General features: G+C 39.8%; 1 protein-coding gene across 1 annotated transcript; it reads left to right on the top strand.

The window, feature by feature from the left end:
* The first annotated feature begins 5,707 nt into the window (after positions 1–5,707).
* Positions 5,708–17,259, top strand: txndc5 (thioredoxin domain containing 5). The gene is made up of 10 exons (XM_027013628.2): positions 5,708–6,038; positions 6,937–7,089; positions 9,174–9,279; positions 9,666–9,762; positions 11,219–11,334; positions 12,719–12,805; positions 13,900–14,049; positions 15,206–15,288; positions 16,130–16,259; positions 17,074–17,259. The coding sequence occupies exons 1-10, from the start codon at positions 5,872–5,874 to the stop codon at positions 17,194–17,196; spliced, it is 1,212 nt and encodes a 403-aa protein (XP_026869429.2). The 5' UTR covers positions 5,708–5,871; the 3' UTR covers positions 17,197–17,259.

The following is a 17,259-nucleotide window of genomic DNA, read 5'->3' as shown; positions in this document are numbered from 1 at the left end:
CAATGGTCAGCCAGGCTGGAGAAAGTGCCCTGCCACTGCAGACTCACTACCAAATGTCTTGATCTTGTTGTCTTGATCTTGAGGAATGTCTAGACCATGTGCCAGGGGCCCCTCGATAGAGTTCCCCATTCCTGCAGACACCATCTGCAGATAAGTGGGGGTTTGTGCCAGTGTTTTCATTAAATTCACAAGGCATTTCAGAACAACAATTTGATGTTAGCTACTCTACTCAGTCTTCCAAAATCACTGATGGAGCGATATTGAAATCATAGACAGAGGTCTAAAGAGATCTTGTATTCTAAAGCATGGTATTGTACAGTATCTCTCAATCAAGATTTCAGAACTGACACATGTTTCTGGCAGTATCTCAGTTATTTTACACTCTAACCTATTTTTACTAAGGATACTTTTCTGAGTAGATGACTAAAGCAGTTTTCTATGTTGCTCCAGAAAAGAGCATTCGCTAAATGCCATAGATGCAAATGTCAAACTCTGTACCATTTCACCCAGATAGTTTCTGTATTCATATTTTCAGTATCAGTAGGCTACCATATCTAACATATTTCATTTACTGAACTTCCTAAATAATGCAGAGCCTATTGTGTTAGCATTTCTGATACAAGACCATGGATGATGTGCTCTTTTCTTTTGTGAGTCTGTTGACTGTTCATGGTCAGGTTAATTTACCTTACTCTCAAGTTTGAATACAATGCCATAGTCACCGTTGGATTAGCATCCACCATAAACTTTTTTGTCTATGTTTGACCTTATCAGATAATGGATGTCGTTTTGTGAAAGAAATCAGAAAAAGAGTATGGAAACCAATCGTCAGTGTTGGTTATCATTTACTGTCCTTTGTCAGTGTACAGACTTAAGGCAGTAAATCATAGAACATACAACAAATGTTAAAAGATAACTCAAGGACTGGTGCCTGCCTACTGGAACCTTATACAATCACCATGGTGACTAGTACCTCACTTCCTGTTCCTCAGAACAAATCATTTAGGTTGTCAGGTTAGGAGACAAGGTATAATCCTCTGTTCCCCCCATGTTATTCTGCTTTCTGGAGGAACGGTTCTTACCCAGATGCACTATACATTATTTTGGTGGATCTCTGTGATCCTGTTCAGTCTGGCTTGGATTTTTAATGCTTTTAAGCCATGTTTTTATGTTCACCTTTTTCCACTCTTACCATCACCTCTTTCATCATAACATTAAAGTTATTAATAATAACTAACGCCCACACAGGTTTGGAAAGAAGCCATGTTTCCATGGGATTTTAAGTTGGAAAGGTTTTACTTCAGTGTGGATGGCTGTGACCAGGTGTTTGCGCTCGCCTCAAGAGCCAAGCGTTTTGCCAACATTTTCGGGGCCCATTGAACACAGCCCTCTTTTTGCAATAAATCAATCAGTTGGGGTTTTGCATGTGTGTCAGCACACGCCCAGCAAGCAGCTTGTATTTGCTACCATGCAACCGTTCCCCTACATTAAAAAGCAATGATGGAAACAGAAAGGAAAGCAATGTGTGATGAAGTCATCTCAGCTTCTGTTTTGTCAGTCTCTTCATCATTGTCTTTATAGGAGCTACCTGTAGGGGCTCTCCCCTCCTCTCTCACACGCTGTGTGTGTGTTTGTGTGTGTGTGTGTGTCCTGATTTGTCTCCATTCCCTCAGAGAGACTTAACGGTGTTGGCAGAGCTAGTTCTGGGTGTGGGCTTTTCCAGAGTAGTCCCATGTCACTCCCGATCTACGCTTTCCTGATCCCTCTCTCCTTCACCTTTTTTTTTAATCTCCACAGTCTGGGCTGAGCCTTGGTTTCTGCTGAAGCTGAAGTCTAATGACTTTCCCCGATGCTGAAGGGCTGTGGGTTACAGCGTGACTCACAGGCTTGCCTGTGCCATGCTGCAGCAACGACATGAAGCACGCAGGGTGACTTTGAGGCCGACTGTACTGCTTCTAAAATAGCAGTCACATTAGAAAATCGTAACGATAGAAAACGTATAGATACAAAAGATTAAATTCTGTAGACAGAATTCTGTTCTATATAGTTCTGTATTCTATGCCAATATTCTATTTTTAACAGCACAGCTATGAAAGCTATAGAATAGAATATGATTCTATTTTTATCGGACCTCAGAAAGTAGTTGGATCTCCTTTTAGTAGTAGAAAAACATTTAAAGCCCATGTAGAACTGGCTACAAGCGGAACTTTGGAGCAAAAATGAGGATTTCAAAACATTTATTTCTCATTATGTATGTAGTGAAAGTGGATAAGTGGTATGTAAAAAAATAGAGCATTGCCAGTTGGGCCCACACTTAGTGCTAGCAGCAAAGTGTGGTGGCTTCTCGTTGCATATATTGATGCTGTCCATCTACAACTCATGCTTTTGCTGTTATCAAACAGCAGCAACAAGCATATCTAGCTGTGCTTTATGCTCTTCATTCTGCATAGGGCTCTGGCAAGGATTTGCTTATTTCATGGTCTAATGCACATGTGGATACGATCCACCATTCTTATGATATATTTGATATACCCTGTAGTATTGGAGCAATGCAGCCAGCCTGTCATTGCTGTGTTGGAGCAGAAGTGGTATTGGATCCACCAGTACAGGGGCCCCTCTGGCTGGAAGATCAAGGCTGCAAGGAGCACCAGTTTGGGGCTGAGACTCACTGCACCTGCTGTTGGCCCTCTGGCCAACTAAAACACATTATTCCACGAGTTCAGCCACTTAATGGCCTGACCCTGGGAACAGTGAGGGCCAGCTCCTTGAAGCAATGAGGCTAGACACACAGCAATAGTCACAGATTAACAGTACACAAAACCTAACACTACACTGTGTTGCTCTGTGGAGCTATATGGCTAAATAATGATTTACATTTTGACAAAACCATGCAAGCACTACACAAGGCTCCTTAAAAATTCTCCACTAACACACATGTAAACACAGGGCACAGATACATTGCCTCTTGTGCACGTTTAAAGAGCAAGTCACTGTTCTAACACACACACACCACAATACATTCCCTAAACTTAAAAACTGCTGTATGCTTCTTCCACACAAGCACACCTGGTCTTGGCTGTGAAGACTCTTTCGATCACCTGCATTTTGCAGTGCAGAGTCAATATACTTGGACCAGCATCAATACATAGCAGTGAACAAATCATCTCTAAGAAAAACATTGTGCATCTGTTTGGAGACTTGGCCCCCTCTCACTGGCCCAGTTTCACTGCTTTCAGCCAAGCTGGGTCATTTTCCATGGGAGCAGTAAGTGACAACATCTGTAATTTCTTTTCAAGGGGAAAATAAAAAAACAAACCTCAGTGCAATGTAGGCTTGCCTAAACGCCTCGCAGTATGCACAAACAGCATCAAAGAAGGGACAAGCTCAGAGTTTCCCAAAAGCTGAGGTCAATGGGTAGCTTTGCCTTTCTTAACACTGACAACACCATCATGTTTCTCTATGAGAAGCCACCTTCCGTTAGTGCTATACAGAACTGCAGAGCTAAAACTTTCGCATTTTTAGTTATTGATACTCAAACATAACGGAAAAATCAAGAATTTGAAGACCACTATTAAAGTCTAAAAGTAAAAGACCAAATCTTTTCATCATTCCAACAAATACATCATAAAAGGTAACAATTAATAACTGTAATCACTGAAGCTGTTTGTGGCTAGCTACTTCAGCTAACATGGTTTCACATGAGTTATTTTGTCTTTCCAAATACCAGCTCTTACGCTAGTAATAGGCTTCACAGCCCTACTCTCCATGTCTCTCTCTTCAGGACCAACCCCCTGAGAGGTCTGAGAGCTTCCTTTTTAAAGAGCTCTTGTATATTGCTACACTTCTTTCATCCCTGCTGGTCTTTTTCTAATAGCTTTCTCAGCCAGTCCTCACACCTTATGTGGTGGATGAGCCAAAGCAGAGTACTCTTGTCAAAATGAGCTTCCTGAGGGGGCTGGACTCAGTTCCCTTGGAGCTACAGAGCAGCAGAGGCATTCAAGATTAAACTTGATCCACACATCCATGACATGTCGTCATTGCAGCAGGAGCAGAATTCGTCTGGCCCAGAGGCGCCAAGGAAATCAGATCACAAGACATCAGCAATGTGTGGTGTGAAAACTAAAGACAGAAGCGAAAGGCAGCCATACATACCCTCTTTGTGTGTGTGTGCCTGCATGTGCCTGCATGTGCATGTTTAAACTTGCAAGGCCTTTTGCAGACTTGCTGCTCTAAAGTATTCCACTATGGAAGGGAGGACTGTAGGAATTCCAGCAGGTCTCTGCTGCATCCTGGCCTCCACTGACGCTTCCAGCAGAAGGAGTACATAAAATCCCAATACAACACAGGTATCCATGGCAACCAACCATAGCTGTGTCCATCCACTCCAGATGAAAGCCTGTATCAGACAGTTTCCATAACTACTCACTGGCATGAGCCACTCTCGGTTGGATTTTCCCATGAAAGGTGGCTTGTACTTCAGGTCACATCCGCTCCTCACAATTAATCACTTCCTTTGACCCTGAATATTATATAAAAAGAAAACGTATTATAATCTCCCTTCTCTTTCAGAAAAAAAAAAATTCTTAGTTTACTGTGGTGTAGGTATACAAATTGGTTTCCCAAAGGGGAAAAAAGTCAATGCTCTGAGCTGTTCTACAGACTGGTGATAGATTCCTTAAGGATATCCTGAAGAAAGTAGCACAGGGAGGACAACGCAGCATATTTAAGCAATGAGACCACAAAGACAGACCTGAACTATTTGAACTAGGACAATATGACTTTGATGTCAAACAATCACCAGAGTTATGGACATTTAGATTTTATGAAATCCCTAATTGAGTGAGTTTGAATTTAAATGTGAATTTACAGGTGTGTGTGTGTGTATATATATATATATATATATATATATATATATATATATATATATATATATATATATATAGAGAGAGAGAGAGAGAGAGAGAGAGAGAGAGAGAGAGAGAGAGAGAGAGTCAAATTTGTAGTGAAGTACACACAAGGTTTCCAGAAATACAGGACAAGTGACGTGCCTCATGCTTAGAAGGTTCAGCGCAGCATTTTTGGTGGATCCAGTTCTCCATCTTAGGAGTCACAGCCCCAAGTGCCCCTATCACCCCTGGGACATCCTTGGTGCTAACCTTCAACATTCTATTTATTCCTTTGGTACCTGGCATTTTTTCTTTAACTTCTCATATTCCTTCTTTTGTATGTTTCCATGACTTGGGACATCTATTACAATCGTGAGCGTAGTCGCAGATAGCTATTGGACAGCTCTGCTAACAGCAAGAGCGAGCAAAATGCGCCTGGAGTTGCCCTGACCACTGCCCTTGTGAGCGAAAACTTCAGTGTTCATTAAAAAGAAATGCAGACCTAATTGTGATTTTATTTTTTGCAAAGAAATACAATAAAAAAAATTTCACTTTGTACCTCTTATTTCTTACAATGTAAACAAAAATTACTTGTTTTCTGTTTATTGTTATTGGGTTTTGGAAATGTGAATTAAATAACGGTCCGTTTTTCTGCACGCATTTTTATTTGAAAAGGACATTAAACTGCACGCGCTTTTTCTTTGAAAGCCTTCGGACATCACTGCGCCTGACGGACGTAGCGCGCGTCGCTTGCCAACTTCTCGCGCGCGTTAGAGGGCGTGTCTGTTTGATATTAGATCTGTAAGTAGTAAGTGTCGTGTTATCTCGTCATGTAGCGGTAAAGGATGAGTTACGTATCGCCTGTAGTATATTGGTTCGTTGCCTTAGCGGATGGAGTGTAAAGTATGTAGGCTAGCTAAGTTGTTTCATTCCCGGAGCATCAGAGTATCAGCGTACCGGCTTCGTGGCTCTCTAAACACTTAAAATGTCCCCAGTTTTGATAAGGTTTTTTTACAGTGCATTACTCTTTTGTACAATATTGTGCGACAACGACACGGAGGAAGATGAACATGCTAAGCACACTTACACGGTGGAAATGTTCAACAGTGCCATCACAACTGCTCCACACTTTGTGATGTTCTTCGCACCGTGGTAAAGTGAAACATCTTCAACTTTGTTAGCTAGATAACTAACGTTTAGAGTTCACAGCAACTAAATGCTAACCTAGCTAGCGTTAGCTAATCAGATGTGGTAATCTAACATTGTTTGTGTACCTGATTTTGAATCTGTGCTTCAAGGCTGTAATTCCCAGTTAACAGTTGGCAAAGGACATGTTAAACCTGTCTAGGTTTACTAGCTGTCCATTATAGGTACCAGAAACGAGAAAAAGCAAAATAGTTAGCTAGCAGGTTATCTTAGCGCTGCTTGCTGGATGACTGTGCTAGCTACACTATACTAGCTATAGATATCTCCTTCGGCCTTTACTGATAAGTTATAGTAACATCGACTTGTTGCATCGTTTAGTCTTAAGATATTTTAGAATCTGTAACTAGTCTTCATGTTATCTGAAAGCCTAAACTAAAATAGTATCCGAGCTAGCAGCTGCAGCTGGTCAGCTAATCAAGAAGGTTTGTGGACAGTGGTTCACAATTTATTCACGATGTGAAGTTTCAGCTTACGTGGCAATCGTCAGAATAACGGTGAAGAAGAAGTTGGGCTACAGCGAGTTTGAGAAAAGTCTTCTTTTCTCTTTGGCACTGTCCCGCTCGTTTTTACCTAATCTCTTCACGCACGATCTATCTCACCAACTTATCAATAAGATCTTCACAAATTATACTTAGGTGTGGCCGACTAGGAAAACCTGAAAGTGCAGCTCCTGTAGGGTTTTAAATGAGCTACCTGAATTGTTGTGGTAGAGAATTGCTGTTCACCAATAAAACTTAAAGTTGCATCTTAGCCTTTTATAGTAAGCCATAATATCACTTAACTCTTTTAAGGTCCATGTCCTGGCAGTGCTTTGACATAATGTCCTGTCCTTTAACCTTTACAGGTGTGGTCATTGCCAGAGGCTACAGGGAACATGGAATGAGCTGGCAGATAAATACAACAGTATGGAGTCTCCCCCAGCCTATGTTGTAAAAGTAGACTGCACTAAGGACACAAAGTTTTGCTCAAGTGAACATGGAATCCGTGGATACCCCACGTAAGCGCTAATGCTTCTATGTTCTTGAGAGGTTTCTCTTTGCATGATGCCAGTATGCAACAAGCGATTTTCATTTTCATTTGTAATGACAAGAGGTACGCACAGGTGTGCTTTAGCATTTTAGCATTTAAAGTAAAATCCCAGTTGAAAAATAATTGGAACATTGTAAGAAATGTTATTTAAAACAACTTGGAAATTATTTTCATGATGTACTGTATAGGAAATGCTATTACATTTTAATATTGTTTTACTTGCTGAATTTAATTGGGTTTTGAAAATATACATTCATTTCAAATTTTATTTCAATACAGTCCAAAAAGCTTGAAACAGTCGAGTGTTTTCATATTGTGTAACATCTTTTCTTTTTTAACACATATTAAGAGTGTTGCATTGAATACACCAGTTCATTAAGTTTAGCAAGTGGAAATTCCCCTCATTCTTCCACAGAACACCTTATGCAGGTGCTCATCTGAGCAGTTAAATAGGACTTTAGTTGCTATATTTTGCATTTCATTATATGCTATATATTCTCAATTGGGGATAGGTTAGGACTGCAGCAGGCCAATCTATCACTCGCACTCTGCTTATTCAGCCATGCAGTTGTAATCTGAGCAGAATGTGGTTTGGCCTTGTCCTGCTAGAAAATTACATATCTCTCTGCATTATTGGTGCCCTGCAAGTTAACCATGCTGTGCTCGCTGATACACCTTCATACCATAATAGTTTGGATAGTCCTTGACCTCTTTGGCCTGAAGAACACAATGGCTGTTTTTTCCATTAACTATTTGGAATGATGACTCATCAGACCACAAAACCTGATTCAAATGTACTACTGTCCATCTCAGAAGAGATCGAGCTCAGCGAGCTCACTGATGCTTCTCTCCAGTGTTGTATGGCTTCTTCTTCGCATGGTAAATTTAATTTGCATCTGTGAATGGTGTTGAGTGATAAATGCCATGATATCCGTAACAAATGCAATGGCGGATTGTAAGACGGTGATGTCTCAGGGATCTGAGATCACACACATTGTGAAGTATTTGCAGCCCTGCCCTTTATGCAGTGAGATTTGACTGGAATTGTTGAATCTTTTCATTTGTATTGTATAATGTAAAGAGTGAAATGCCAAAAATCTTACCAGTTTGACTTTGGGGAAAGCTGTTCTACTACACGATTGCCTTGCATGTTTAACATCATCCCGTTTCACAGCATCTTGTTATTAGATTTTTATTACAAATTTTTGGTTGAATACAAATCAAAGTAAACTTACAAATACTGCTTTCTCTGTTTATTAGAATTTTATTTACATCGCAAATATTTTTGATATAGGGGTTGTACCATGGGCGGAACCATGCTTAGGTGTGATTTAAATACAGTCAGGAGACTTTCATGTATTTGCAGTTCAAAGTCTCCTGTGTTTATTACTTACTGATGAATAATTAACTTTTCTTGGGTACATCAACACCAGTCCACTGTGATGCTAAAGATGCTGCATGAGACTTTTCTTGATATGTCTGCCTGTCTTTCTGTGTATTTTAAAAATCAATTTTATGTTTATTAAAAGTGCAATATGACATTTTTACCACCAAAAATTCTAAACCAATATTTATGAATGGATTGTTTATTTTTATACTTTTTTTTTCTATAAATTACAGCTCACATGAGCTGAAGAATCAAAGTGCTTTGCAAACCTCAAATGAACCAGTTTATGCTCCATAAAGTGGATCCCCCACATGGAGGCCATGTTTTTAAAATAGATTTAGTACTGAACCTCTGAAACATCCAGCTCACTAGTTGTCAGTGTTTTAAAACAGACGACTCAATGGAAAAGTGACTTACTGCTTCTTTTAAATGGTAAACATGTAAATGAATGACATTCCCAAGGAGCACACATATTGTCATACTGATACATGTATGTAAGTCGCTCTGAATAAGAATGCTAAATGCTGAAAATGTTATTGAGCAGGGGGAGAGACAAGGTTGCTAAGTTGCAGGACCTATGTTATTTAAGTCCTTGGATTTAGATTCCACATCTGAAAGCATAACATCTCGTTTCTTGTTTGGATGCATGTGTGTTTGTGGTGTAGGCTAAAGCTCTTTAAGCCTGAGCAGGAGGCAGTGAAGTACCAGGGCCCACGAGACCTGCAGTCCCTGGAGTCCTGGATGCTCAAAACTCTTCAAGAGGAACCCATGGTAAAGCACAGAACCATAACAGCGACTTGTAGCCCCACCCAAACAAGAGTTTATGCTGAGGCATGGCAAGGTTAAATCCTTCTAAAGGTACAGCAGGAGCTGCAGAGCCACACACTGAACATTGTATTAGGAGCAGCAGAAGGACTGCATGGAAATCTTTTGATATTTGTGACTGGTATGGGGGGGGGGGCTTTGTATTTTGTACTAGGATCTAATTCACAGGTGTTCTGTAATCATAGTGCCATGTTTCCTCTGACATCACCAATGGGTAGTAGCCAGTGACTACCTCAGAATGGACATGTACTTGTTCTTGAAGCAAATCCAACATGAATGAGAATACTAAAACTTTACTGTCTGCCTGTCTGTGATTTCTGCATGACACCCAGGAGCCGGAGAGCGAGCCAGAGCCCCCCAAAGTTCCAGAGCCCTTGCAGGGCATGTACGAGCTCACTGCAACAAACTTCAAAGCGCACATCTCCAAAGGTATTCAACCAGAAACCAGTCTTTATAGACTGTAAAAGTAACTGGTCAAAATTTGCTTTTTAAAATTGAAATAGGTCTCTGAAAACATACCCCAAAGTTAGCATAACTACAGTGTTTCAGCAAAAAAACACAAGCAGTTAAAAAAATTATTTCAAGATGGTGTCTGGGTTAGCACAGCTCAAATGTTTAATTATGCATTTAAACATAGACTTATTATTGCTTCATTTTTACTGCTTTGAAAACTGGTGTGTGAAACTGAGAATGCCTCATGTTGTCTACTTTGACTAAGTTTACTATGTTGGTATTCTCCAGTTTGAACCCTGAAACCACTTCTTTCAGTTCTTTTGCCAGATGTGCATTTGATTAGTGGCTTTTTGAAACCACTGTGGTTTCCATCCTGCTTTCTGGAGTAACGTGTAGTCACTGTTAAGCCCTGGGTTAATAAAATTAATAAAGACTTAAGCAGTAGATAAAGAGGCCTGTACTGCAGGATGGTCAGTCTGCATAAATGGTTGTCCTTTGCGTCTCTTGTGGTGTTTTTTTGGAGCGTGAGACATTCCTGACGCCCACAGAACTGTTCCTTCCGGAATGCACCATGTAATCCGGCCAAGTAATCAGTGATATTTTTATTTATTTATTTTTTTCCTTTATAGGGTTTTATTTTTTATTTTTATTTTTTTGTTGTTTTTTTATTATTGTTATTTGTAAATTATGAATCACCCTCATTTACAAGCCCCTCCCCTTTTATATGGTTTAAAATGACTGCACTAAGGACACAGTTTTGCTCTCTTAAATCTGTGTTTCACAAAAAGGCTGTTATTTTGTTGCACGTTTTCTCTCATTACGGATAAAAAGCAGATTTATTTGTACTAAAACTGTTGAATTTATTTATTTTATTTTTTTTAATGTAAAAAAAACCAAAAACATTTAAGGCAAGTGCTAGTCATATTTAACCTGAGCGCCACTTTCCTTTAACTCAAATATTACTGTACTATGAACAGATGAAAGCTTCTTGATTCACTCATTAGTTGGGAATGTAATGACTGCACAGTGAACAGGAATGTGGATACTGGATAGATCTCTGATGCAAGGAGTCTTGGGACACTGTTGGCTCCTTTTGTGAAGCACAAACTGTGTGTGGTTTTATGATTTAAATCGACGTAATCATGCTCTGGTGGTCATTTGACAATGCACTCATTAGCCTTAACAATCTGAGCAGTAGAAGGGTCTGTTATAAGGTTAAATTACTACAATTGGGTACAAAACCCTATAGTTAAATGTACCTAAAATTATCAACAGAGGAATGTGTCTTTGATACCATGATTGATACGTTTCAGAATTTGAGCTGGAAATCTGTCCCTGTTTGTGCTGAGGTGGCGTAGCAAGCACTGAATCTCACCGGCTGTTAGGAAGTGTAGTGAGCACTGATTCTTTTACACCGATTCTTCCTTTCCAGGTTCTCACTTTGTGAAGTTCTTTGCACCATGGTGTGGCCACTGCAAAGCCATGGCTCCCACGTGGGAGCAGCTGGCGACCACATTTGAACACTCTGACCTGGTCAAGATTGGCAAGGTGAGTGAAGTTTTAGAACCATCAGACCCGCTCCCAGTTGTAGGTTATAGTTTCTGGTAGCCTGCATATGCTCCGGAGCATATCATTACCATGTTTTAGCTTTAAACTGAAAAATCACTTGATTACATTGCATGTTTATACATAATCAATCAAGGCCAATTAACCTGCAGTAGAAGAACTGTCAGTGGGTTATTGCAGGCATCTCAGATTTCCTTTCACATGAGTGGCCTTTTATGTATGCCTAAAGGTATAAAATTGTTATATTTATACAGTTTTATTCTACCACCCCACCCCCTTATTATTGTTTTATTCATTTATTATCTTAAGTGCGTGGTTGTCAAATTGTGGTACATGGTACACACTGTTGTGTCAACAAAATGTAACTTTTACTCCTGGTCATGTAGGTGCACTGATGTTCAAAGAAAATTGAAACATGGTGTTGCATAATTGATCAGAACTGCCTAAATAACAATAAATAACATTAAGTACTGTGTCATAACTGATTCACATTAAAAGTGTATGCCCAATGCATAATTGTTAGCATTGCAAATATGGAGCCAGTAATCTGGTGACATTTGGTTATATATACACTGAATGGCTACTTTATTAGAGACACCTACCCTTTCACAATCGGAGCTTCCGTGTATGGAGGCTGAGTTGTGCACAATCATGAGCAATCAATGAGCCTTTCCTGTAAGGTGTCAACAGTTCAGGCTGGTGGAGGTGGAGTAATAGTGTGGGACATGTTTTCTTGGCACACAGTAGAGGCAGTAGGGTTTACCTAAGCATTGTGGCTGACCAAGTTCATCTCAACATGGCAGCTGTTTACCCTGTGGCAGAAGGACACTTCCAGCAGTGCACAATACCACAAGAGTTATATAGACTTGGATTGGTTCCAGGAACCTGACAGCAAGTTTTCTTTACTTCTCTGACCTTCACAGTCACAAGATCTTAATCCTATAGAACATCTCTGAGACAAGGTAGAAGGGCATGTCAGTGCCTCCCTCTATCTAATTGCAGCAACTGTGAAAAGCTATCCCATCCATCTGGGCCAAGATTCCTGTAGAACAATTTCAACATCTAGTGGAATCTGCCACAATGAATTTCTGTGGTTCTGAAGGCCCAAAGAGGTCCAATATGCTACTAGATGGGTGTCTAATAAAGTCACCATTGTCTGTGTGTGTGTGTGTGTGTGTGTGTGTGTGTGTGTGTGTGGAGACAGAAAGAGAGAATATACTCTGTGATTTTGACTGTCTCTGCATCTTTTACTACAATATATTGCATTTTTATTTTAAGAATTTGAAAGAACCACACTTGTATTGTTTAGCAGATTGGTTAACTTGGTTGGTTTTCTTGTTTTTGGTTCATTGGTTGCTTGCTTCAGTTGGATTGCACTCAGCATTATGAGATCTGTTCAGAGAACCAGGTGCGAGGCTACCCCACACTGCTCTTCTTTACCGACGGGGAAAAGGTGAGCACATGCACTTTGAATAAACTGGAAGTCATTTCTGAAAATTACCTTTTTGATGCTGCTGTCTGTGTTTTGGGTTAAGCTGATATGTTTGTGTTTCATATAGATATGCATAACTTTTAAGAGAATAATTAAATTCTCTACATGCATATTTTTAGCAACACAGTACAGAGTGGGTAATTTTGATATGGCCAGAAAAATAAAAACATTTTCATTTACATATAAAAAAAACATTGTCTGTAGTGGTCAAACTCATAGCAGAGTATCTGTATCTTTGTTTTGTATTCCTTCACTATTCATAGTCTTATGATTCTTATTCTTAAGTTGGCTCAACAAGTTCATCTTCTAATAATAATATGCAGATTTTTTAAAAGCTTTTCACAGTTGGCACTTTCAAGTGCAAGCATCAAACATTCACTAATTCTGAAAGTTGTGCTAATTTCATTTTAGACAAGTTGAACTTTTAGTTCTATATTGGTTATGTACCAGTTGGACCAGTTGTAAAGTGCTGGAATGCCTCTGAACATTCAAATTTTAATTTAAATTTTCAAGCACACCATTCCTTTGTGGCTAGAAATGCATATGAATAGGCTATTGCAATGTTATTAGTAATGTAAATCCAGCACCTTCCTGCTTTCAGACAGATAACTCAAAGCTGCATTTCTGCTTTTCATACCTGTTAATAAAAAAAACTACAAATAATCCCTACATCCAAATAGCTTCAAATGCCAAACTAAAAGAATGACATCAAACAATTAAAATATACCCAAGCATTACATTTTCACATAGCTATATCTCCAATAGAGTTAACCAACCTCCACCGCTAATCAACAATACCAGCACCCGCATTTTAAGTCTCATATGCTGTAATGGTGCCCTTTGTGCTCAAATACACCAACTTCATAAATCAAAACTTATTCAAACTCTAAATTAGCTTTAATTTGTATTTGTGTTGTTTTTATTTGTTTCCTAGACATTTACCAGCAACGAAATGTTGAAAATTTAATCTAAAACCTTTTCACAGAAGTGCCAAACTTATTTTATATGGAGTATGTTAGAGAGTTTAACCTTTGATCTGGTTTGTTGGTTTGTAGGTGGATCAGTACAGGGGAAAGCGTGATCTGGAGTCCTTTAAGGAATTTGTAGATAATCTCTTAGCTGCTGCTGCTTCCAAGGCTCAGCCTGATCCCGAGGACACAAAGACCAGTGAATTACCCCTGATTGCAGAGCCTGCTAAAGATGAGGTTGTGCGCGCGTGTGAGTGTGTGAGCGCGTGTGCGTGCGTGTGAGACAGAGATATCTGGTAGGCTTTAACGTGACGTGAAATGAAGTGTGTGGCTAACCAGCCTACATTTTTGTAGATACACCCATTAATATATAAATGTCTTAGATTTAGATGACTGTAAAACTATTTGAAATAGAAAACACTGTATCTGAAAGTAAGACTGACACTGTCAGCTTTTTTGCACACTGGCAGCTTTGACATCATTCCTACTGTAGGAACATCCAATCCATCCTAGCTTTGTTTAGCCTCTTAACTGTACACAATAATTTCACAATAATGGCTAAAATTGGCAATTACCTATATCATCAATCATAAATTGATGTAATTAGTACTGTAATGAATACTGCCTAACTTTAATGTAAAAAGACAGCCAGAGACATCAATGAACTTACTCTGAATTTGTCATGGGATTTTATTTGACGTTTGGCCTGTAGTCTTTTTTGTAAGTGAAGTTGCCATGTTAAGATTGAGGAGTTGGTGGTATTGTCTGGCTCCACAGAGGTTTGATTGGGGAGTGAGTGCTTGGGCAGATGTTTGAACAGTCAGATTGTCATCAGTGTCTAGCCTGCAGTCATGAATCTGCATCCCAGTAGTCAAGTAGCAATTATGGGTAGGCTAGCTATTTCCTCTTGCTGGGGTGTGTGTGTCCACGTGTGTTTGTGTCCGCGTGTGTGTATGCGCATGCGTTATTTTATAGAGTATATGTACACACACTGTTTATAGCACTGAGTGTGTGAAATAAGACTCTCCCAATGGTTTGAGGTTTTGTATTTTCAATTATAGCCTTATAAATGTTAATTTTTCCTTTTCTTGTTCAATTTCCTAAATATGGAGCATGTAGACTAAACTCAGTGTTGTCTTGTTGCCTTATGTTTAGTGATATACAGAAGTAACACTGTACTTGGGGGAGAAAAAAATAATCAAATTAATTTGCAGCCTTCAATTGCTGTGAGATTCCCATATTTGACAGTTGCATCTAAAGACACACAGGACTAAGAGATAGAGACAGTGGCAGGCTACTGAATGAGTAGATTCAAAGTCATGAATGTGTTTGTAATTGATGACTTACATTTTTGTTGTTTGGTTGGCTGGTTTTGTTTTCCTTATTTTGTCAGTCCAGTGTCCTGGTCCTCAATGAAAGCAACTTTGATGAGGTTGTTGCCAAAGGTGTCTCCTTCATCATGTTTTATGCTCCCTGGTAAGTGCTTCTCAGACAAATTGGCCAGCTTTGTTCTGAAGTTCAGATGCTGCTTGGACTGTATGACTTCATAGTGAATGCCACTGTTTGTCCCATCATATTTATTGCTTGTAATGTCAGAAGTAGAAGTACTCTTTATTGGTCAGTTGGGGAAATTCCTCTCTGCATTTAACCCAGCACATGTACGTACCCCGAGCAGTGGGCATCCACCTGTTGAGGTGCCAGGGAGCAGTTGTGGGTTAGGTGCCTTGCTCAAGGACACTTCAGCCGTGGTTATTGTGGGTTCACGAGATCGAATCACCAACCTTTCAGTCCAAAGCCCACTTCTTTAACCTTTAGGCCTTTAACCTTTATGTACAATCTACATACCCTTTTAGGAAAGGTCTCAGCAAGATTATTTTAGGCCCAGTCTAGTTGTATTTTCAGTTTTAAAAGGAGTGAGTGAGTGAGTTTGTTTTTGTTACTAATGTCTTTTAAACATCAACATCAACATAAACATAACCAAAAATGTCTCCATACATCAAATTCTTACTGTGCTTTGTCTTTTCTCTAGTGCTTCTCATACCCAGACGTGCAAAATCTCTGTGTAAACACTGTACACTCTAAATTTATGGACATTCCTCAGCACTATGTATCTATTTCAGACAGTTCATGAAATTATGCTCAATGGAATTTTGTTAGAAAGGTTTTAACTAAGTCAAACGCACATAAGGACAGACCATTGCTCTATCAGGACCTGTAATCATCTCAAGCACTTCCTTACTTCCTGAGTAAATGAGCCCTGTGTCTCCTATTCACCCACTGGACTCTGATGTTTGCTGTGTGTGGGGCTGCATTGCAGGTGTGGCCACTGTAAAAACCTGGCCCCTGTGTGGGAGGACCTGTCCAAGAAGGAGTTTCCAGGCCTGATGGATGTAAAGATTGCTAAAGTGGACTGCACTGTTGAGAGAACCCTCTGTAACAGATTTTCGGTAAGTCATCCACTGTTGTCTCTGTTATCTCCAATGTTTCCCCCACCATACTGACTGTATGGTGGCGTATATATATTATTGTCTATAATGTTATTAGTCATCCATAAAGCTCCATAAATGAGCTTCCCACTGAATAAGTACTGTGCACTTGACCTGTTAGGAACCTTGTACTGGCGCATTCATTTATTTATTTCCACCATTTCAGTTCAGTCTTTCTTTAGCAATGACTCATGGAACTCCTTTAGGGTATACTTGTGGCCAGTCTAAACTGTGTTTGGGGAGAGAGGACCTCTCAGAGTTTACTCGCCTTCGCTTAAGGACATTTGGCAAATACTTTCCCATTAACACTTGCATGTTGTGCCCAGACAGACCCATCTGCCTCCGTATTTCCTCCCAATTATGAGTAACACTGCTTTTCCTATCAGGACGGTCTTTACTTCCAAGAAGTAGAGAGTGTATTTTAAAACAAATGCTTTCCCATCTGATCGTGGTGTTTGCACATCTGCACATTACACATTTTGACCAGCCTGCTAGAGCTTAAAAAGAAATGAATAGCAGTAAATAAACATGCATTCCTAACCTTTTTATGAGTTTATTTGAGCATGCTAGAACCATATAACCTCAAACTTTGCTCTGGTCCTCCTGAGTTTGACTCTTTTGGGGTATGGAAAAGGTCCATATCCATTCTACTTCTATAAGAAATATTCACTGCTAAAAATGGTGAAATGTTGCTGTGGTACTTTGTGTTGCGTAGTATCCTGCATATCAGCCTTTTATCAAATATATATAAAGTTTACTCTTTTCTCCACCTTAGGTACATGGATACCCAACATTGCTGATTTTCTGGGCAGGCCAGCAAGGGGAGGAGTATAATGGGGGGCGGGACTTGGAGGGCCTCCACAGCTTTGTGATGAAGCAGGCCAGAGACGAACTGTAGCTCCGCCTGTTACCCATCACACCCTGCTCCGATACCTTGTTTCCTATGGTTTTCCTCCAAAAG

Source organism: Electrophorus electricus, chromosome 5, assembly GCF_013358815.1.
Source record: "Electrophorus electricus isolate fEleEle1 chromosome 5, fEleEle1.pri, whole genome shotgun sequence".
Lineage (NCBI taxonomy): Eukaryota > Metazoa > Chordata > Actinopteri > Gymnotiformes > Gymnotidae > Electrophorus > Electrophorus electricus.
Note: the sequence above shows the minus strand (reverse complement) of the source record. Positions and strands in the feature narration are given on the sequence as shown.